At 41.0% G+C, this 22500-nt stretch overlaps 2 protein-coding genes across 2 annotated transcripts in view; both read left to right on the top strand.

The window, feature by feature from the left end:
* LOC122264023 (protein O-linked-mannose beta-1,2-N-acetylglucosaminyltransferase 1) overlaps positions 1-12314 on the top strand; it is a 13894-nt gene extending 1580 nt beyond the window's left edge. The window contains exons 2-12 of the mRNA XM_086533595.1: positions 1-51; positions 2017-2217; positions 4288-4501; positions 4833-4957; positions 5343-5568; positions 5887-6010; positions 6562-6760; positions 7902-8198; positions 9256-9330; positions 9755-9864; positions 10491-12314. The exon at positions 1-51 is cut by the window's left edge and continues 101 nt beyond it. Coding sequence (XP_086389721.1) covers positions 1-51; positions 2017-2217; positions 4288-4501; positions 4833-4957; positions 5343-5568; positions 5887-6010; positions 6562-6760; positions 7902-8198; positions 9256-9330; positions 9755-9864; positions 10491-10674 — 1806 coding nt within the window. The 3' untranslated portion in view covers positions 10675-12314. The remainder of the gene's footprint in view (positions 52-2016; positions 2218-4287; positions 4502-4832; positions 4958-5342; positions 5569-5886; positions 6011-6561; positions 6761-7901; positions 8199-9255; positions 9331-9754; positions 9865-10490) is intronic.
* A 65-nt stretch (positions 12315-12379) lies between these two features.
* Positions 12380-22500, top strand: part of LOC122264024 (protein O-linked-mannose beta-1,2-N-acetylglucosaminyltransferase 1) — an 11908-nt gene continuing 1787 nt past the window's right edge. The window contains exons 1-10 of the mRNA XM_086533599.1: positions 12380-12791; positions 14184-14392; positions 16697-16903; positions 17112-17328; positions 17784-17899; positions 18104-18317; positions 19548-19671; positions 19983-20181; positions 20483-20667; positions 21339-21447. Coding sequence (XP_086389725.1) covers positions 12659-12791; positions 14184-14392; positions 16697-16903; positions 17112-17328; positions 17784-17899; positions 18104-18317; positions 19548-19671; positions 19983-20181; positions 20483-20667; positions 21339-21447 — 1713 coding nt within the window. The 5' untranslated portion in view covers positions 12380-12658. The remainder of the gene's footprint in view (positions 12792-14183; positions 14393-16696; positions 16904-17111; positions 17329-17783; positions 17900-18103; positions 18318-19547; positions 19672-19982; positions 20182-20482; positions 20668-21338; positions 21448-22500) is intronic.

Raw genomic sequence — 22500 nt, 5'->3', positions numbered from 1 at the left:
CTTGGCGCAGTTAACAAAACGGGAGTCACGCTCTGGCTAAACGGTCAGCAAGTAAGAAAGGATGTTCTGTTGTTCCTCTGTTCATTATGATGTGGTGATGAACAGCGAAATATTTATATTTTTTATTCGTATTAATATATGAAGTGATATATCTACTTGTATAGATAGATCAATATTATGCATATAAATATAAACATACAATGTGTTTTGTATATTTTGTTTATGTATATATATATATATTTATATATATATATGTATATATATGTACATATATATGCATATATATATACATATATGCATATATATGTATATATACATATATATACATAAATATATATATATTATGTATATATATACATATGTACATTTATATATGTATATATATATACACATATATACACTAATACTAACATACAAACACAAAAACACAACTCAGTCTCAGCTGAACCCAAAATGATGTCATCACAGGTGTTCAAGTATGACGTGTACATACACACACACACACACACACACAGACTCTCACACTCACACATTCCCCACACATACACATTATACACCCATACAAACAGAGAGAGAAAGAGAGAGAGATAGAGAGAGAGAGATAGAGAGAGAGAGAGAGAGAGAGAGAGAGAGAGAGAGAGAGAGAGAGAGAGAGAGAGAGAGAGAGAGAGAGAGAAAGAGAGAGAGAGAGAAAGAAAGAGAGAGAAGAGAGAGAGAGAGAGAAAGAGAGAGAGAGAGAGAGAGAGAGAGAGAGAGAGAGAGAGAGAGAGAGAGAGAGAGAGAGCGCAAGAGAGAGAGAGAGAGAAAGAGAATGAGAAAGATTAAAGAGAGATAGAGAAAGAAAGAAAGAGAGAGAGAGAGAGAGAGAGAGAGAGAGAATAAAGTCGTGTACATACACACGTGTACATACACACACACACACACACACACAGACTCTCACACTCACACATTCCCCACACATACACATTATACACCCATACAAACAGAGAGAGAAAGAGAGAGAGATAGAGAGAGAGAGATAGAGAGAGAGAGAGAGAGAGAGAGAGAGAAGGAGAGAGAGAGAGAGAAGAGAGAGAGAGAGAGAGAGAGGAGAGAGAGAGAGAGAAAGAGAGAGAGAAAGAAGAGAGAGAGAGAGAGAAAGAGAGAGAGAGAGAAAGAGAGAGAGAGAGAGAGAGAGAGAGAGAGAGAGAGAGAGAGAGAGAGAGAGAGAGAGAGAGAGAGAGAGAGCGCAAGAGAGAGAGAGAGAGAAAGAGAATGAGAAAGATTAAAGAGAGATAGAGAAAGAAAGAAAGAGAGAGAGAGAGAGAGAGAGAGAGAGAATAAAGTCAGTGACTTTCACAGGGGTCAAACCGATGTAAAACTCAACAGGAACACATAAGCCTGAGTGCTGGGCGACATCTACATGATCATTATGATACACATGAATCATACGCCAAGGTAGGAAGGGGGAGGGGGGGAGGGGGAGGGAGGGAGAGGAAGATAAAATGCAAGCTAATAATTACGTGAATTAATTACTTGCGAGATGATAATCTTCTGAATTATATTTCTTGAGGTACAACGATTTCGAACATTAAGCTTTGTTCGAAATTATATCGAAGCAAAACAAACAAAAAACAACATAAAAGCTTGTCACAAACTTGCGCAAATTACTAATGCGATCTTTCTTACTCTGGTAAAATCTCATTTGTTTCTGTCGTCCTAATGTCTTTTTTATGGGGTCGCAGTGGCCGTTTAGATATGTGTGTGTTTTTAAGAATGAAATACTCTAAAAAAAACTTGCTATGTTATCAAAAACATTAAGCATGATTTATGAAAGAAAACTGACAAACGCAGAACCCAACTCTAAAGGGAAGACCATTCTATTTTGTTTTCAATGAACCCTACTATAGATATATAAAAAAATAACCCCTGTAATATTACTAAACACAAATACATATCATTCTTACATATCCCTTATACATTCCACAATCTTTTTACTTCTACAATACTCTCTACAATATTCTTACAATTCCGCAGATATACGCAAGCAACGAAAACACATTTAAAGGGAACAAAACGAAATACCATGCCGGCATACACGTCATAATCCTGCACCAACACAACTTCGCTGTCCTGCAGAAGGAGCAGTTCTTCACCTGGCAGCCCTCCACCCACAGGATGCTGGCCAAGATGCTCAAGCACGCACAGATGGGCAGACTAGTGATTCTTGTGGGCGTGGTGAGTCACTAGGGATGCTGGTTATCTAGCAGTTGCAGGGATTTAGAAGATTGGAAATTCGTCGATCTCAATCCCTTAAGTATCACGTGATGATAATGACAGTGATATTGATAACGATATAACGGTCTAGTAATAATAGTGCAATAATGGTATTTGATCCTGATATTGATAATGATGACCCTAATATCAGTAGATAATTATCCTCGTTATTATCATTCATTATCCCGAAGTACTCTACTACCGCGAGAATAACCATCACCAATCCACTAATCCACCAACCCACCAATCCACTAATCCGCTAATCCACCAGTCCACTAATCCACTAATCCACCAATCCGCTAGTCCACTAATCCACCAATCCACCAGTCCACTAATCCACCAATCCACCAATCCGCTAGTCCACTAATCCACCAATCCACCAGTCCACTAATCCACCAATCCGCTAGTCCACTAATCCACCAATCCACTAATCCACCAATCCACTAATCCACCAATCCGCTAATCCACCAATCCGCTAATCCACCAATCCACTAATCCACCAATCCACTAATCCACCAATCCACTAATCCACCAATCCACTAATCCACCAATCCGCTAATCCACCAATCCACTAATCCACCAATCCGCTAATCCACCAATCCACTAATCCACCAATCCACTAATCCACCAATCCACCAATCCACTAATCCACCAATCCGCTAATCCACCAATCCACTAATCCACTAATCCACCAATCCGCTAATCCACCAATCCGCTAATCCACCAATCCACTAATCCACCAATCGCTAACCCACCAATCCACCAATCCACCGATCCACCGATCCACCAATCCAACAATCCACTAATCCACCGATCCACCAATCCACCAATCCACCGATCCACCAATCCACCAATCCACCGATCCACCGATCCACCGATCCACTAATCCACCAATCCACCGATCCACTAATCCACCAATCCGCTAATCCACTAATCCACCAATCCACTAATCCACCAATCCGCTAATCCACCAATCCGCTAATCCACCAATCCGCTAATCCACCAATCCACTAATCCACCAATCCACTAATCCACCAATCCACTAATCCACCAATCCACTAATCCACCAATCCGCTAATCCACCAATCCACTAATCCACCAATCCGCTGATCTACCAATCCACTAATCCACCAATCCACTAATCCACCAATCCACTAATCCACCAATCCGCTAATCCACTAATCCACCAATCCACTAATCCACCAATCCGCTAATCCACCAATCCGCTAATCCACCAATCCACTAATCCACCAATCCACTAATCCACCAATCCACTAATCCACCAATCCACTAATCCACCAATCCGCTAATCCACTAATCCACCAATCCACCAATCCACTAATCCACCAATCCGCTGATCTACCAATCCGCTAATCCACTAATCCACCAATCCGCTAATTCACCAATCCGATAATCCACCAATCCACTAATCCACCAATCCACTAATCCACCAATCCACCAATCCGCTGATCTACCAATCCGCTAATCCACCAATCCGCTAATCCACCAATCCACTAATCCACCAATCCACTAATCCACCAATCCACTAATCCACCAATCCACCAATCCACCAATCCACTAATCCACCAATCCACCAATCCACCAATCCACTAATCCACCAATCCACTAATCCACCAATCCGCTAATCCACCAATCCACTAATCCACCAATCCACTAATCCACCAATCCACTAATCCACCAATCCACTAATCCACCAATCCACTAATCCACCAATCCACTAATCCACCAATCCACTAATCCACCAATCCACTAATCCACCAATCCGCTAATCCACCAATCCACTAATCCACTAATCCGCTAATCCACCAATCCACTAATCCACCAATCCACTAATCCGCTAATCCACCAATCCACTGATCCACTAATCCGCTAATCCACCAATCCACTAATCCACTAATCCACCAATCCACTGATCCACTAATCCACCAACCCGCTAATCCACTAATCCGCTAATCCACCAATCAACCAATCCACCAATCCACTAGACTAACGGCGCCCTTCCCTTCAAAGCCCGAGTTCACGCCGTGGTTCCGAGAGGACGCAGTCAAGATGGTCGAGAGACTCGGGTCGTACTTCGGTCCTCTGGCGACCCGGGGCGAAAGCTGGGCCTTGGTGACACTCAAGGGCCACCCGCCCCTCCTGGAGACCCTCATCACCTCCAGAAACGTGTCCGTGGCTGGCACCGCCCCCTTGCTGTTCTCCGTGACGGTCCCCCGGTCGCCAGGTGAGAGAAGTTGCTGGTTTTCGGGTCTTCGTGTCTCCTGTTCTCTTTCTCTCTCTCTCTGTCTCGGCTCGTTTTCTCTCGCTTTCTCACCTTCTTCTCTGTTAGTAGTCTCTCTCTTTATCTCTCTCTCTCTCTCTCTCTCTCTATCTATCTATCTATCTATCTATCTATCTCTTCCTTTCTCATCCTTTTGAGATGTAAATAACCACTTGTCTTTTCCTTTTCCTTCTCCCTCTCTCCTTCTCCCTCCCTCCCTTTCCCTCTCCCTCCCCCCCATCCCTAAAACACCTAAACAGCAATCTCTCTCTCTCCCTCCCCCTCCCCCCTCTAGAACGAAGGTGTCCCTGGCATAGCGACCCCGACATGGCGACCCGCGCTGAGTTCTGCGAGCTGTACGAAGGATACGCTGACTTCTGTCGGTGCCAAGACCCTCTTCTCTTGGACCCGAACTTGGCTGTGAGTTGGCACTGTGACGTATTCGTGGTGCCGTTGTCTGTGTTGCTAAACGGTGTGAACTAATATGTGTGTGTGTGTTTGTGTGTGTGGGTGAGTGTGTTTGTGTGTGTGTGGGTGGGTGTGTGGGTGTGGGGTGGGTGGGTGGGTGGATGGGTGTGTGTGTGTGTGTGTGTGTGTGTGTGTGTGTGTGTGTGTGTGTGTGTGTGTGTGTGTGTGTGTGTGTGTGTTTGTTTGTTTGTTTGTGTGTGTGTGTGTGTGTGTGTGTGTGTGTGTGTGTGTGTGTGTGTGTGTGTGTGTGTGTGTGTGCGTATGCGTGTGTCTATCTATACCTATACATATATAACCAACCCATCTAAGACCATCCTCCTCCTCCATCACCATCCAGGTAGGATTTAAGCCTCCCGTGACAATGCACGAAACCATCCCCGTTGCCATGGTGACGGCCAAACGCCTGCCGATGGTGCTGACGCAAGTAATCAAGATACGGAAGAACCCTGGCGGCGCTAAAACCCCTCTCGTCATCTTCGTGGACGGACGTAACCCAGAGGCTGAGATGCTGGGCAAGATAATCAACGTTACGGTCGTTTTCCATGACAACCCTGCTCCTCTCGGTAAGTAAAGATGATGATGATGATGCTTATGAATGACCAAGAGGGATGTTATGAGTAGAGGAGAGCGGAAGATTTTTAGGGTCGAGACGGAATTTTGGTGAAGCGAGGTTAAAATCACAGGGACGAAAATGGACTAATAACTGAATTAAATTATGATATGCAAATTACTATCATACCTATATCATTACAGGTAAAATATTCATCCAAAAAGGGATAAACACCCAATACTGAACACACATAAAACTTACACACTCATTCTACAACTTCTATATCTATAACTATCTATAACTTCTCAATTAACGAAAGACGTTTTCGAAGGTTCGATACACCGAGTGAATCAGCACATCAAGTTCTCCCTTGAGACGGTGTTCAAGATGCATCCCGAGGCCGACAAGGCCATCATTCTCGAGGACGACCTTAATCTCGCACCGGACTTTATAAGGTAAGCTTAGCCCAGAAACGCACAGGATCACTTGACTTCTTTGCCGTGTGGCACATGCGCGAGTGCGTGATTCAGTTGCATGGATTTGGATGATAGATAACGAAAGTGTGTTTGTGTGTGTGTGCATACACAAACACACACACACACACACACACACACACACACACACACACACACACATACATACATATATTTATATGTATATATATATACACACTCATATATATATATATATATATATATATATATATATATATATATACACATATATGTACATATATACACACACACATATATATATACATATGTATATATGTATATATATGTATATACACATATACCCACGTACATATATATACATATATATACATCTACATAAACAATAACAAACACCACTACCCCAACCCTAGCCCCACACACACATCCCCTCCCCCCCTCCCCCTACCCCTACCTCACCCCACCCACCCACACCTCTACCCTCACATACCCTCCCCCACCCCTCCCCCTCCCCCACACCCCACCTCCACTCCACCCTCCCTCCTTCCTTCCAGTTACTTCCACCAAACGGCTCTGTTGATGAGGTTCGACGAGTCAATCGCGATCGTCAACGCTTATAACTACAACTCCTACTCACACACCGCCTCAGATCCGACCAGAATCTATCGGGTCCAATCGTATCCTTATTACGGGTGGATGACGCGAAGGAAAGTGGCTGAGAAGATGGTTGACAACTGGGCGTCTATGGATATGGTGAGGGAATTGAATGATTTTGGTTGATTTTGGTTGTTGGTTGGTGGTGGTGTTTGTGGGGTGGTATTTGTGATTGGTGGAAGTGGGAGAGATGGATGTGTTCTGGGAAGATACTTATCATAATAACAATCATGATGATATGATGATGATGGTTATAAGGATAATGATGATGATAATGATAATATAATAATATTATTGATAATGATAATAATAATAATAATGATAATAATAATATTAATGATAATAATAATAATAATAATAATAATAATAATAATGATAATACTACTACTAATAATACTACAACTAATACTAATACTAATAATGATAATAATCGTCATAATCACAATCATAATCACAGCAATAATGATGGTAATAATATTCATGATAATAATGATAATGATAATGATAATAATAATAATGATAATAATAATGATATTAATGATAATAGTAATAATAATAATCATAATAATGATAATAATAATCATCATGATTATATTATTAACAAAAGATAATGATAATAACAATAATAATAAACACAATAGTTTTAATCATGGTGATAATCATCACGATACACATCAAAAACAAAATCACGAGAGATAAAAAAACAAATAAGGAAGACTCTCTGTCAAAATCCTCCAAAACCCAACCAGACTAATATAACAACCCCTTACCCCCACCCCCACCCACTCCACTCCCACCTCCGCCCAACCCCCACCCACCTCAACCTACCCACCGACATCCACCCAACTACCCCAACCCCACCTCCACCCACCCTCACCTACATCCACCCCTCCACCACCCACTACACCCCCACCTACACCCACCCAACCCCACCTCCACCCACTCCACCCCCACCCTCATCAACCCCCAACCCGACCCCCCCTCACCCCCCCAACCCCACCTCCACCCACCCTCACCTACATCCACCTCCACCCACCAACCCACCCACCCTCACCTACATCCACCCCACCTCCACCCATCCCACCACCCACTACACCCCCACCTACACCCACCCAACCCCCACTCCACCTCCACCCACCTCCACCCCAACCCCACCCCACCTCCACCCTCACCCCCACCCAACCACCCATCCCCACCTACCCTCACCCACCTCCACTCCAACCCACCCATCCCCAACCAGGAAGCAGACTGGGACCTCTACATCCGGAAGTACCACGTGAACCAATGGAACCAGGTCATCATCCCGGAAATCCCACGCACGAAACACGAAGGCGGAGGCGGTGTCCACGTGTCCGGGAACGAACAGGAGACGTCCTTTCAGCAGCGTCCTCTCAACTCGCAGCGGGACGTCCAGTTGAATATGATTCGGCTGTGGGAAGTCGCTTACGGGATCGACATGATGATGAGAATCCATCGTGCTCAGGTCGTGAATGTGACAGAGCATCCGTGTGATAAAGCGCCTGTTCCGAGATATAAGGTGGGTGTGGGGGTGTGTGGGGGGGGTGTATGGGGTGGGTGTGTGGGTGTGGGGGTGGGTGTGGGGGTGTGTGGGTGTGTGGGATGGGTGGGGGTGTGGGATGGATATGGGTGTATGGGATGGGTATGGGTGTATGGGATGGGTGTGGGATGGGTGGGTGGTGGAGGGGCTGCTGTAAGAGAAAGGGTGTTTTTCTTTATCTATTTCATTTTTTAAATCTTTTTTGTTGTATTCTTGTAATTTGGATATAAAGCGTTTTTTTTTACAATATGTGTTTCCGAGGGCTGCGTGATATCCTCCAGGGTCGCTTGAAATTTAAAAATATCAAAGTTGTTCTCTTAAATACGATAAGCATGCCCATTTCACTGCCTATATCCAAAACATTCTCTACAAGAATCTAAGGTATATCCCAGTCAAGAAAACACACACACACACACACACACACACACACAATCCAGATTATCTTTCCCGACAAGAATCCAAACAATTATTACATGCCAGCCTCGATTCTCCTCACTCTGAGATGAAGGAAACAGCTGACTCTATCACCTTCAACCCTTCGGCCATAAATATTTGGTTGGCGATCTCCCGTGTCTCAAATTCCTTGCCGATTGCGGTCTGTCCCTTTCCTTGTCTCTGTATCTCTTTCTCTGTGTTAATCTCTCTCTCTCTTTCTAACTCTGTTTCTTTTTCTCTTTCTGTCTTTCTCTCTCTCTCTCACGTCCTCTCTCTTACATATAGATATATTTACTTGCACACACATTATACATTATACATTATACATTATATATATATAATTATATATATATACACATTATATATATACATTATATATATATATATATATATATATATATATATATATATATATATATATATATGAGAGAGAGACATACAGACAGACAGACAGACAGACAAACAGACAAACAGACAGAGAGAGATAAAAACATATATATATAAAAACGATAGATAAACAAACAAACACATAGATACATAAACAAATAACCAGGTAGACAGATATAATAAACACAGATATACAGATATACTCCTTCACCAGAATGAGACCTTCGTCATCTATGTCAACCTGACCGGCGAAGACGACTATGAGAGGTCATACCATGTTCTTGGGAAGGTGAGTCTTATCTTCATATATTTCTTGATATTATATGGTTTTGATTTGATTTCATCTAGTTGATTTTATTTTCTATTTTTGTTTTTAGTTTTTATTTTATTTTTATTTTTTTATTTCGATTTTATTTCTGGTTTTTGTTTTGTTATTGTTTTATTTTAGTGTTAATTTCTGTAGCATTAGTAGAAAAGGAGATATGTATATGAGGTTATGTTCTATTTCGTTTTGTTAGAATATTTATTTTTAAAGAATGTTTGATGTTTTTATTCGTCTATGTGTATGAGGGTCCAGTCAAAGACATGAATTAAACCAGTAACTTACTTTTTCTTATGTTAAATACAGACATCGTATCAGTAACTTATTATTATTTTTTTTTTTTGTCATGTTAAACAGGCTGATATTTGACTTTTTTTTCTCTCCGTGACAGTGCATGGGATTCTACTACCCTTATCTCTACGAAAACTATCATGGGACTTTTTCCATGAAGTTTTTTGAGACGCCTTTCGTTATTGTGTCCTGTCCATCGTCAGCTTACTGGTATGCCATGTTTTTTTTTTTCTAACTTTAAGTGCTGATATAAACTAATATTTACTAATATATTGAATGATATATTGTACCATAGACTCCATCAAAATTAGCAAATGATCTAAAATTAAACAAGATAAAAAAAACAAAAAACATTTACATATTGGATGATATATTGCACCCTAGCCTCTGCCAATATCAGCCAGTTATCTAATTTAAAACAAGAAACTTTTGCATCAAATGCATGATCACTTTCACCACTTTTAGAACATTACAATCACTCAAGCCCGAAGTCATCACTATTAAAACTGTAGAATATGATTACAGAAGTTATATCATCAACTAAATTGTAGTAGCTGTATTATAAGCATTATCATCATTTAAATAATCTCCATAAAAATAAAAAAAAAATAAAAAAAAAATGTATATATATATATATATATATATATATATATATATATATATATATGTGTGTGTGTGTATATGTATATATATATAAGAATCATAGTACCATCTTCAAAAACATTATCACAAATCGAATCATAACTATCAAGAAACAGAAATGAATTACATCCCACCTCACTGCTCTCACCCCCTCCCCCCTCCCCCCTCCCCCTCCCTCCCACTTCACACAACAGCTGGAATGTGGACCCGAGTGTGATCTACCACCCTTCCAAGGGGGACCTCGACTACGCTACGAAACACACTTGGAGACACTCGAAGGCTCATGGCGAGTACGCTGTCCGGGTCCCAGCCCTTTTGCCTGAGGAGGAGTTCAACCTTGATAATGTTCTCTATTCGTATTTCCCAATCAATGAATGAATCGGATCTTCAAGTTTTACATATTGTTTATTTCATTCAATTTTTTTTTATTGGGTGACTCATTTATATTTCGATGGTGTTATTTTGAGTTTTGATGTTCTTTGGGAATTGAGATATTGAGAAATATTGATAATGTTCTCTATTGATAATGTTCTCTATTCGTATTTCCCAATTAATGAATGAATCTTTATATTTCGATGGTGTTATTTTGAGTTATGTTTTTCTTTGGGAATTGCGATTTGATATTGAGATATTGAGAAATATTGATAATTTTTTGGGATTTAGGATTTGATATTGAGATCTGTTTTATCTTATTGTTGTTCCTGGGATATATGCAACGTTACTGATAATTGTGAGAAATAACAAGAACATGTGAAAAGCATTTTTAAACTTGACATGTATGTATAAGTGATCTTAATACTTGATCATAACTTTCCATACAGAGATTTATAGTGTGGATCAAAATCATCCAAGCTTAAGTTTCATTCAATATATCACTAAATGCAAATACCCTTTACGTGTGGAAACAATATATATATTGTAAAAGTGATAACACATGAACATCTGTAACACATAGACTTCTGTAACTTAAGAAAACAAAGGAAATTATCTTTATATCTGTAAAATAATTAATGTGTATTCAATATAGACGTTATCTCTGTAGCCAAAAAAAAAAGAGAAAAAAAAAGAAGAAAAAAAAAAGACATATAGAGTCCTATGTGTTGGTTTAAATAAATATATAAAGAAAATGAGTTTATATTGGTGTATGCCTATCCTATGACCATTCAGGCTATTACACAAAGAACTTATCACAACACACAAACAGAAATTACATATTCCCCAATATGTGCAACTTATACACAAAATATCCATTACGCAACCTTTTCACAGTATTATTCAATTTTCATAAGCTATGAGGAAATATAAAAATCAGCTGTTTTACTCTCGAAAATCACGGAAAACGATAAATAGTTTAGTAATTTTGAGAGAAAAAAAGATAGATAAATAATATAGCTATGGAATTAAAGACCGTGGATATGAAGAAATTAAATGAAAAGGAGTAGAGATGAAAAGGTAAAATAAATGAGAGAGTAGAGAGATATGGGAAATAATGAAGGAATATAAATAGAAATAAAGTGAAAGAAGGGAAAGAATAAAAAATAATTCCTCTGTATTTAGTTAATTGTAAGCAAATACAGAAGGACTTGAACGTTTAATAAGTCATTTTATAAACATTCACGTTACTAATCAGTAACAAAATACAATTACCTCCATTAATGATTCGATTAAAAATAAAAATAAATAATCATTAAGATATCAATCATATGTTGTTTTTTTTTATTACGAGCAACAACAAAAACATAAAAAAGAACATCACAGCCATTACAAAAAAAAAAACACTATAATCCATCACCATTGTAATACATAACTTGCAACATAACTCACTGTATATGAGTCATAAGGCGGAGCGTTTTCAAGAACCTTCCTTTAGGCAATGCGGCATTACGTCTATGCAACAACGTTTCTTCAATAAAGTTCAAATTTCTTCAAACTTCAGAATGAACGTAACCCAAATGAGTGAAGCATTATGGTATTTCTAAGCTCCTTTTCCGCCTAAATACAACAAGGCGGGTATTTCTGGTACACTTTTCCTGGTAAAGGGTTCAGGCTCGGACACGTAGACAAGGTATTAAGGGTCATAGTCCCCCACCCGACACAGACACATGAGTACAGGACACGTCCTCCGAAGTAAACACGGACTCACATCGAAGCAAAAGTGTGAATATGTAAACACCGAAGCGCCTCGAATTCCACGCTTCATTACACAACTCGAGACGTGTAAACATGTGACTCCTACACCGAAAGAAAAAAAGAAAAATCAAAAAGTGACACCTAAAAAACAGAAGAAAACGAGAATTCCACCGTGACGAAAATGAACCAGTCGTAAAGATTCAACCGAAAGTCCCTCCAGAGACCTTACAGGATGACGTCACGGAAGCTGGTGCCCCTTTTAGTCTTGTTGGCGACTGTGACTGTCTTTCTGGTTGCCACCGAGGTCATGAGAGGCGCCGAGAGACAAGCCCGTTTAAGCCACGAAGCCCGCGTGAGAACCCATGGTGTGTATTGTAAGGCAAGCACTGGCGTTGTGTGGGATTTTGTTTGATTTTTAACAATGTTGGTTGTGCAATTGCAGTGGCTTTTACTATTCATTCATGATTTAAGTAATTGTTTACTTGCATAACAATAGTAATATTGGTAATCATTTTTATTGTTAATTATACCGTCATTAATGACATTTTTACTTTAATTAATACTATGTTTACTCAGCTATAGTATCTTTGTGGTTTGCACTCTACTGACTGAGATGTGAAAATGTTTGAGATAGATACTGATTTATGCTTGCATATAATATATATACGACTAGGTAACAAAGTAAATATAAATGGTGTGGGAAAGAATTAAAAAGTTATGGTCTTATAAATAAGAAAGAAAAGGGTAATGGAATTGATTGTGGCAAAAAATGTATAATTAAGAAAACAAATATGGAAAAACAGGAGACAAAATCTAGGATGATTTCAAAAATATTTTATCTCTCAGGAAACTTAATTTGTGTTAAATGCTTTTTCTACTGTTTTGCCAAAACACTACATATGATATTCTTACTTACACAATGAAAATGAACAAAAAAAGTTTTACGCATGAAAAGTATAACTGAAATTCTAAGATATGATTTTGCGCTTTTAGGTAACAGCATCACCACCAGTATTATTATTGTTATAGAATTCTGTATGCGAGGCATTTTACTTTCCCTATTCATAAAGCTTTAATATTCAATATGACAGGAAAATGTCCAGTATTAGGATATCTATTGTTTAATTTGATTTTTGTTTACCCTCATGAACTAACAGGAGGTATATAACATGAATATTACGATTATATGCATATCCGTTTCACAAAGGAAACATAATCCTAAATTTAAACCTAAAAATTTAAAACAAAGTAATTTTTTGCCACAGTAATTGAAATCGTAGTCAACATAAACAAAGCTCGTGATAAGGTAACTGTTTTGACTATGATGAACGCATTCACACTATATCATCCATAAAAATTGTTGGGCAGGAAATGCTAAGCTTCCTTTAATAGTTGAGACTTATTGCACACACACACACACACAAAAAAAAAAAAAAAAAAAAAGAAATGATAATAATAATAATAAAAAATAAAATCAAATAAAAGCATCACCAATTTTCTCTTGTAGTGAAACAAAAAAAAAAAAAAAATCATTATCGGGGTAAACATTCACATTGGCGGAGATATAGATGCTACCCTAACACCCCCAACTGTAGATAAATAGAACTCAAAGCTATCGTTCAGAATTACGTATCTATATAATTCTAAATTTAAACTCTTTCGCCCATTACATTCTAGACAAAGGAAAGCAAAAAAAGGTACCACGCCAGTGTTCCTATCAACATCAAAAACCATCAAATATCCTTCTATCCTTCCAGACTTGAGACGAAACCCAGACTCACCATCCACAAACACGAAGGAAAATCAACGCCATTCCTATCCCCAAGATCCTTCTAAGGGACCGAGCGTTCATCCGAAATCTCCCGAAGCCTCGAGTCGAATTCCTCGAGCCAAGGAGAGCGAGAGTGTTCAGTTAGAGGCATTTCTAGGACCTTCGGGGGTCGCATTCCTTGTGGATGGGAGAGAGGTGAGTCACGTTGGGTTGGTTGGTTGGTGCAAGAGGTGAGTCACGTTGGGTTGGTTGGTGCAAGAGGTGAGTCACGTTGGGTTGGTTGGTGCAAGAGGTGAGTCACGTTGGGTTGGTTGGTGCAAGAGGTGAGTCACGGGTTGGTTGGTTGGTGCAAGAGGTGAGTCACGTTGGGTTGGTTGGTTGGTGCAAGAGGTGAGTCACGTTGGGTTGGTTGGTGCAAGAGGTGAGTCACGTTGGGTTGGTTGGTGCAAGAGGTGAGTCACGGGTTGGTTGGTTGGTGCAAGAGGTGAGTCACGTTGGGTTGGTTGGTTGGTGCAAGAGGTGAGTCACGTTGGGTTGGTTGGTTGGTGCAAGAGGTGAGTCACGTTGGGTTGGTTGGTTGGTGCAAGAGGTGAGTCACGTTGGGTTGGTTGGTTGGTGCAAGAGGTGAGTCACGTTGGGTTGGTTGGTGTAAGAGGTGAGTCACGGGTTGGTTGGTGCAAGAGGTGAGTCACGTTGGGTTGGTTGGTGCAAGAGGTGAGTCACGTTGGGTTGGTTGGTGCAAGAGGTGAGTCAGTCACGTTGGGTTGGTTGGTGCAAGAAGTGAGTCAGTCACGTTGGGTTGGTTGGTGCAAGAGGTGAGTCACGTTGGGTTGGTTGGTTGGTGCAAGAGGTGAGTCACGTTGGGTTGGTTGGTTGGTGCAAGAGGTGAGTCACGTTGGGTTGGTTGGTTGGTGCAAGAGGTGAGTCACGTTGGGTTGGTTGGTTGGTGCAAGAGGTGAGTCACGTTGGGTTGGTTGGTGTAAGAGGTGAGTCACGTTGGGTTGGTTGGTTGGTGCAAGAGGTGAGTCACGTTGGGTTGGTTGGTTGGTGCAAGAGGTGACTCACGTTGGGTTGGTTGGTGCAAGAGGTGAGTCACGTTGGGTTGGTTGGTGCAAGAGGTGAGTCACGTTGGGTTGGTTGGTGCAAGAGGTGAGTCACGTTGGGTTGGTTGGTTGGTGTAAGAGGTGAGTCACGGGTTGGTTGGTGCAAGAGGTGAGTCACGTTGGGTTGGTTGGTGCAAGAGGTGAGTCACGTTGGGTTGGTTGGTTGGTGTAAGAGGTGAGTCACGTTGGGTTGGTTGGTGCAAGAGGTGAGTCACGTTGGGTTGGTTGGTTGGTGTAAGAGGTGAGTCACGGGTTGGTTGGTGCAAGAGGTGAGTCACGTTGGGTTGGTTGGTGTAAGAGGTGAGTCACGTTGGGTTGGTTGGTTGGTGTAAGAGGTGAGTCACGGGTTGGTTGGTGCAAGAGGTGAGTCACGTTGGGTTGGTTGGTGCAAGAGGTGAGTCACGTTGGGTTGGTTGGTGCAAGAGGTGAGTCACGTTGGGTTGGTTGGTGCAAGAGGTGAGTCACGTTGGGTTGGTTGGTGCAAGAGGTGAGTCACGTTGGGTTGGTTGGTTGGTGCAAGAGGTGAGTCACGTTGGGTTGGTTGGTTGGTGCAAGAGGTGAGTCACGTTGGGTTGGTTGGTTGGTGCAAGAGGTGAGTCACGTTGGGTTGGTTGGTGTAAGAGGTGAGTCACGTTGGGTTGGTTGGTGTAAGAGGTGAGTCACGTTGGGTTGGTTGGTTGGTGCAAGAGGTGAGTCACGTTGGGTTGGTTGGTGCAAGAAGTGAGTCAGTCACGTTGGGTTGGTTGGTGCAAGAGGTGAGTCACGTTGGGTTGGTTGGTGCAAGAGGTGAGTCACGTTGGGTTGGTTGGTGCAAGAGGTGAGTCACGTTGGGTTGGTTGGTTGGTGCAAGAGGTGAGTCACGTTGGGTTGGTTGGTTGGTGCAAGAGGTGAGTCACGTTGGGTTGGTTGGTTGGTACAAGAGGTGAGTCACGTTGGGTTGGTTGGTGCAAGAAGTGAGTCAGTCACGTTGGGTTGGTTGGTGCAAGAGGTGAGTCACGTTGGGTTGGTTGGTGCAAGAGGTGAGTCACGTTGGGTTGGTTGGTGCAAGAGGTGAGTCACGTTGGGTTGGTTGGTTGGTGCAAGAGGTGAGTCACGTTGGGTTGGTTGGTTGGTGCAAGAGGTGAGTCACGTTGGGTTGGTTGGTGTAAGAGGTGAGTCACGGGTTGGTTGGTGTAACGCTACGCTCTACGAGTCATGGTGTAGGTTGATGTGATGCGCTGCCGTTTCTTTGACTCAAGAGACGTTTTGCCGTTTGTGACTCGGCGTGAAGTATCAAAGTTAAGCTCTCAGCAGCGGATTTTATGTCAATTTTATGATGATATCTATTGGGTTAGAGGTTAACAAAACTCCTGATACCTCCTCGCTCGTCAGTAATTGTCAAAAATCCCCCTAACAGGTGTACCGCGTGGTCAACAAAACAGTCCCATGGGGCGCCGAGCGAGCCCGCCTTCATGCTGGAGTACACTACGTGATCCTGAACGAGAGGTCAGGACAGGTCATGCAGGCGGCGACCTTTCTCACCTGGCAGCCGGAAGCCACGCGCCAACTACAGGACGTGGTCATGAGTACGAGAAACGGCAGAGTGATCGTCATATTGGCCGCGGTAAAGAACAGGCACTTCCGCTTCATGCAGCGTAGTTGCCCCTCTATAATGATTGATATTCAAAGATGTTTTCATCATTCATGGCACTGTTGCACATCGCCTGGTAAAGAAAATATTAAAATCGATTAAGATGATAGTGATAATGATTACTCGGCTGAAAAACAAACAAATATTTCTTCCATATAAGTTTCCTTTTCACTATTTTCAGCCCGAGTTCACCCAGTACCTAAGTCAGGATATCCTGACGGAGTTCAAGAACCTGGGCTCCCAGTTCTCCGACCGCTTCGTAGTGCATGATTCCTGGTGCATGATCGCGAGAAAAGGCACGGGCGTGATTCACGAGTCACTCACAACAACGACTCCACATACTTACACCCGTGACTCGTCTCCAGTCAGACTCCATTTTGTCTTGCCTCTGACTCAAGGTATTTCTATAGTGATGGTCCCTTGTCCTGACATGTATTATAGTGTGGTTTTCCTTCGTGGTGATACTGGCAGTTCTGAATGAGAAGATGAAAAGCGGTTAAATGGAGAGGTCAAGTTTAAGTGGAAAAAACAATGGAAGTAGATACTTTTGCGTGTGTGTGTGTGTGAGTGCGTCTCTCTCTTTCTCTTCCTCTCTCTCTCTCTCTCTCTCTCTCTCTCTCTCTCTCTCTCTCTCTCTCTCTCTCTCTCTCTCTCTCTCTCTCTCTCTCTCTCTCTCTCTATCTATCTATTTATCTATCTCCCCCACGATACGGTTGTTTGGTTGATATTACGATTAGCGTATTTATAGCTCTTTGTTTTATAGAAAAAAGTAAGGAGTTTGTCTTATAGTATTTTACGTTTAGTATAGATTTGTTAAAGTAGATACGCTGGTAGTAATCTCTTTTATCAACAGGAGAGCAGTGCAGTTGGACCGACCAGGAACGAATGAGGTTTTGCGAGACCTACGGGGGATACGCGGATTTCTGCAGGTGTGATGGGTCACCTTGGACTCCTGACCCTAGCATGGGGGTAAGCTTATATGCAGGACCCATAGCATGAGATGTTGAAACATGGATAACATATGTCGAACAATCTATTCTGGCTTTTTTTTATCTAAATATAAGCATGTGGCTTATTTTGTGAATACAGAAGTGCAATTATAGGCTTTCATGTACCCGGATAATGTAACCTAGGAACCGAATCTGTTTTTTAACATCATAAATCTCTTCTCAGCCAGATTACCCCATAGCCAAGGCAATACCCGTTGCCATAGTAACATCCCGGCGACTGTACCTTGTGCTGAGACAGGTGGCTCAATTATGGGCGTCCCCCGGAGGCAGACACACGCCCATCATCATCATAGTGGACGGCCAGAATCAAGAGGCTCGAGACCTAGGGCGGCTCCTCAACCTGACGGTGATTGAGCATGACAATCATGCAACTGTTGGTGAGTCGTTGCATGCGAGTCCTTTCAGACGAGTCCTTCTTCATATCCTTTTGTTACTGAATCGAAGTTCTAGAAGTCCTAGAAAGCGTAATGCAACTATAATATTGGTTGTTCATTTGAAAAGAAAAATATTTTGTCGAATCTGCGTAGGTGTATCGAACGTATCTGGCTCTGCTTCCTCGCAAAAGAGCTTCATTTTGCCGATATGAATTATCGTACTTGTTTGCTGTTTTTTTCTTTGTTCTCTTTTATAAGGTAGTTATAGTCATTTATATATCAACTCGCATCGGTATGTTAAATGTCGAGAATTAAAGGAGAGATTGAGAGAGAGAGAGAGAAAGCGAGAGAGAGAGAGAGAGAGAGAGAGAGAGAGAGAGAGAGAGAGAGAGAGAGAGAGAGAATGAGAGAGAGAAAGAAAGAAAGAAAGAAAGAAAGAAAGAAAGAAAGAAAGAGAGAGGGAGGGTGAAAGAAAGAAAGAAAGAAAGAGAGAGAGAGATGAACAAACAATAAAAAAGAACGACAAAAACAACAAGTGCATCATTTAAAAAAAATCACAAAAATAAACAAAAGAAAACGAGGAACAGCAAAGCAAAGAAAACGGAACTGACACGAAGACAAATCGTCGGAAAAGCAATTAGGAATTTTACGTGGAACAACCGTCAAATTTCGTGCCACTTGCATAACTAAGTTCCCCGGAAGCTCCTACACGCCCGGGAGTTTATAGGTTTTCGGAAGTGAATAGGACGTCGAGATTTCTTTTTTTTTTCTTTGTGAGGAAGCGTAGCACTCGAAGGAGGATGGTGGTAACTGTTAAGCAAAGGTTCTATAGAATCAGGTTAGGCTGGTGTTTAAGGCGAGAACACGGGCGTCAATAAGATCGGGTTTGAGTATCTATGTTGCATTATAGAAATACGATGGAGCATATGTGTGTATATATATGTATATATATATACATATAAAATCATATATATATATATACATATATATGTATATATGTATATATATATATGTGTGTGTTTGTGTATGTTTATGTGTGTGTGTGTATGTGTTTGTGTATAAGTATATATATGTATATATATGTATATATATGTATATATATATATATATATATATATATATACTGACTCAAAAATTATATTAATCAGATTATTAACCATACCCAAAAACACACGAATGTTCACAGTATGTTGCAAACGACCTCAGCCCCCCCCCCCTTCCCCCCGTACACAGGGACTCCAGCGCGAATCAACAGCATTGTCAAGTTCGCTCTCAGCACGGTGTTCGAGCGACACCCTAAGGCCGACCATGCTATCATACTTGAGGATGACCTTCAGCTGGCACCAGACTTCATTCCGTGGGTAGACCTATTCGGTTCAGAGAAAACACTGTAGTTGGCACTCAAACACACACACACACACACACAATACATACACACACACATACAAACAAACACACACACACACACAAACAAACACACACACATACACACAAACAAACACACAAACACACACACACATACACAAACACACACACACATAAATAATGAAATAATGCATATACAATAAAAATAAGTAATCGAGCAACACCTTTAATTGATGTTACAAAAAATCCCAATACCTTTAAAATAGGTTTGCCAAAAGGTGATCAATTCCCCTTTGCCAACAGGTTCTTCCACCAGGCATCTCGCGCCCTCCAGTCTGACCCACGCCTTCTCTTCGTCAACGCCTTCAATTACAACTCCTACGCCCACACCTGCCACGACCCACACAAGCTCTATCGCGCCCATGGCATCCCTGGCTATGGTTGGATGACGTCACGAAAAGGGGCGGGGCTTATGCTGAATAGCTGGGTGGGCGAAGGTCAGGTGAGGTTAAATACGGAAGTTCAGGTCATCGTAGCTGGTAAGATGTAATTGATAGTTGTACTAGTTCGATACAGGGAGAGAAGAAGGGGAAAGAAATCGAAAAAAAGACAAGAAATAAAAAAATAGAAACAGACAAAGACAGTTATGCTAAGGATGGGAAAAAAAACGAAAACAAACATAAAGACCATAAAAAAACGTAAAAAAATAAAAACCAGAACTCATCCCTCATTACACCCCCCCTCCCCACCATCACCACCACAACCACCATCACCACCACCACAACCACCACCACCACTTTCAGAACACGGTGCTCTGGGACTGGTGGATTCGGAGGCAGCTGATAGGCCCGATGGACATGCTATTACCCGAAGTCCCTCGCACGAGACACATGGGCGCCGGAGGAGTTCATATCTCAGGCTACGATCAGCTCCTCTTCAGTAGTCAGCCGATGGCGAAGGATACTCACGTAATCCTCAGTGTTGACAGGTATGGATATGTCGGATATGCTATAGTTTTTCGGTCTGTCACGGTGTCAGGTACTGTAGTGTGTGGTTTATCTCGTTTAGTACTATAGTATGCGGTATGACAGGGTTTTTTAACAGGTTAGGTTTGGTTGGGTTGGGTTAGGTTAGGTTAGGTTAGGTTAGGTTAGGTTAGGTTAAGTTAGATTAGATTAGATTAGGTTGGATTGGATTAGGTTAGGTTAGATTAGGTTTGGTTTGGTTTGGATTGGTTAAGCTAGGTCAGGTTAGGGTGGGTTGGGTTGGGATAGGCTAGGTTAAGTTAGATTAGGTTAGGTTGATCTGGGCTGGTTAGGTCAAGTTAGGTGAATTGTGTGGCGAGTGGTAGAATTCATCCCATGGCAGCCCGCATGCTATAGTAGCAGTGAACTAGAATCGATAAATACATATGTATAGGTATTTTTTCACCTTTTTTCTTCGAACAGTTTGAAATAATTATCATAACCACACGAGTAAAAACACCAGAGTAGAGAAAAAAACACAAAGGCATGCGCTACACGACTATAAAATAATCTACCATCTTTCTACATACTTCAAGCGTGTACGAAAGAAAAAGCAGTAATTTCCACTAGATTTAAACCCTACCTAATCCCCCCCATTACCCCCTTGCCCCCCCTTCCCCCCCTTCCCCCCCAGCGCCCTCACGCCCACGTACCAAGAACGCCTTCAGGAGAAGCTGGATTCCGCATCCGTAGTTGTGATAAAGACTCATCCTTGTGAAAATATGCCTCTGCCCACATTTAAGGTTGGTGTAGGATAGTACATCAAAATAGCATAAATAAATGAACTAAATAAATGTTGTTGTAGTATGATACACACAAGAGATGTATTATTTTGACAAAATCGTATTGACGGAGGTCTTTCATCAAAATTACATGTAATAAAGAACTAATAAATGTATTGTTGTAGATAAGATCATATTTGCATCGAAACGCATAAATAAATCACTAAATGTTGTTTAGATATTCAGTCTCATTCATATCTTTCTTCTACATTTGTCGCTATGAACTCTGCTCACGTAGTATAATACATCAAAATAGCATAAATAAATGAACTTTGGGGATATTGTATATTGTAGATGTATGATCTTTGCTTATAATCGTCTATTTTTTTATGAGATAGAAAATGGGATTTGATAGGTTTGTTTTAATGGAGTGGCAGTATTTTGTTCGAGTAATATAATTGTATTTTAATTGATTACCACTAATGTGAATTATATCTTATTTGCTAACTTCTGTGTCTTCCTCATTTCTTCATATATATATGCTCTGTCGATTATTAATGCTTACGAATAGATATTACTTTATATTGTAAAGTTAGTTCAGTTATTCTTATTCCTTTTAGTGGATGATGACCTTTTTATAAGGCTAATATCTTATTATATGTTTTTTTTCTATTTCTTCCATTTCTTGTATAATATCTAGGTTGTCTTTACCCCTATTACCTCCCTGTAATGTTTTGCAAATACCGAGTTTCATTAATTTCATGGTTTAAGTAGTCTTGTCTCCATAAAAAGATAATTACGTGTCTCTTGTTTAGTGTAATTTATCCCAGATTACGTTAAATATGTGAAAAGTTACGGAAATGGGTTAGATTAGCAACTTTGTCGCTTCTAGTTATTTAACTTAGACGAAGTGACAAATTGCTTCAGAACATTTTTGTTCGTTAGCATACCTAACTTGACACAGTATATATCTGAAAGATGAATATTATTATCAAAGAATAAAACATAAATTTCAAGGCACGTTAGCGGTAGGCACTCATTTGAGACAAAACGATACCGTTCGGACGAGTTACT

Source organism: Penaeus japonicus, unplaced genomic scaffold, assembly GCF_977035675.1.
Source record: "Penaeus japonicus unplaced genomic scaffold, GWHDUDI00000001_assembly GWHDUDI00000003, whole genome shotgun sequence".
Lineage (NCBI taxonomy): Eukaryota > Metazoa > Arthropoda > Malacostraca > Decapoda > Penaeidae > Penaeus > Penaeus japonicus.
Note: the sequence above shows the minus strand (reverse complement) of the source record. Positions and strands in the feature narration are given on the sequence as shown.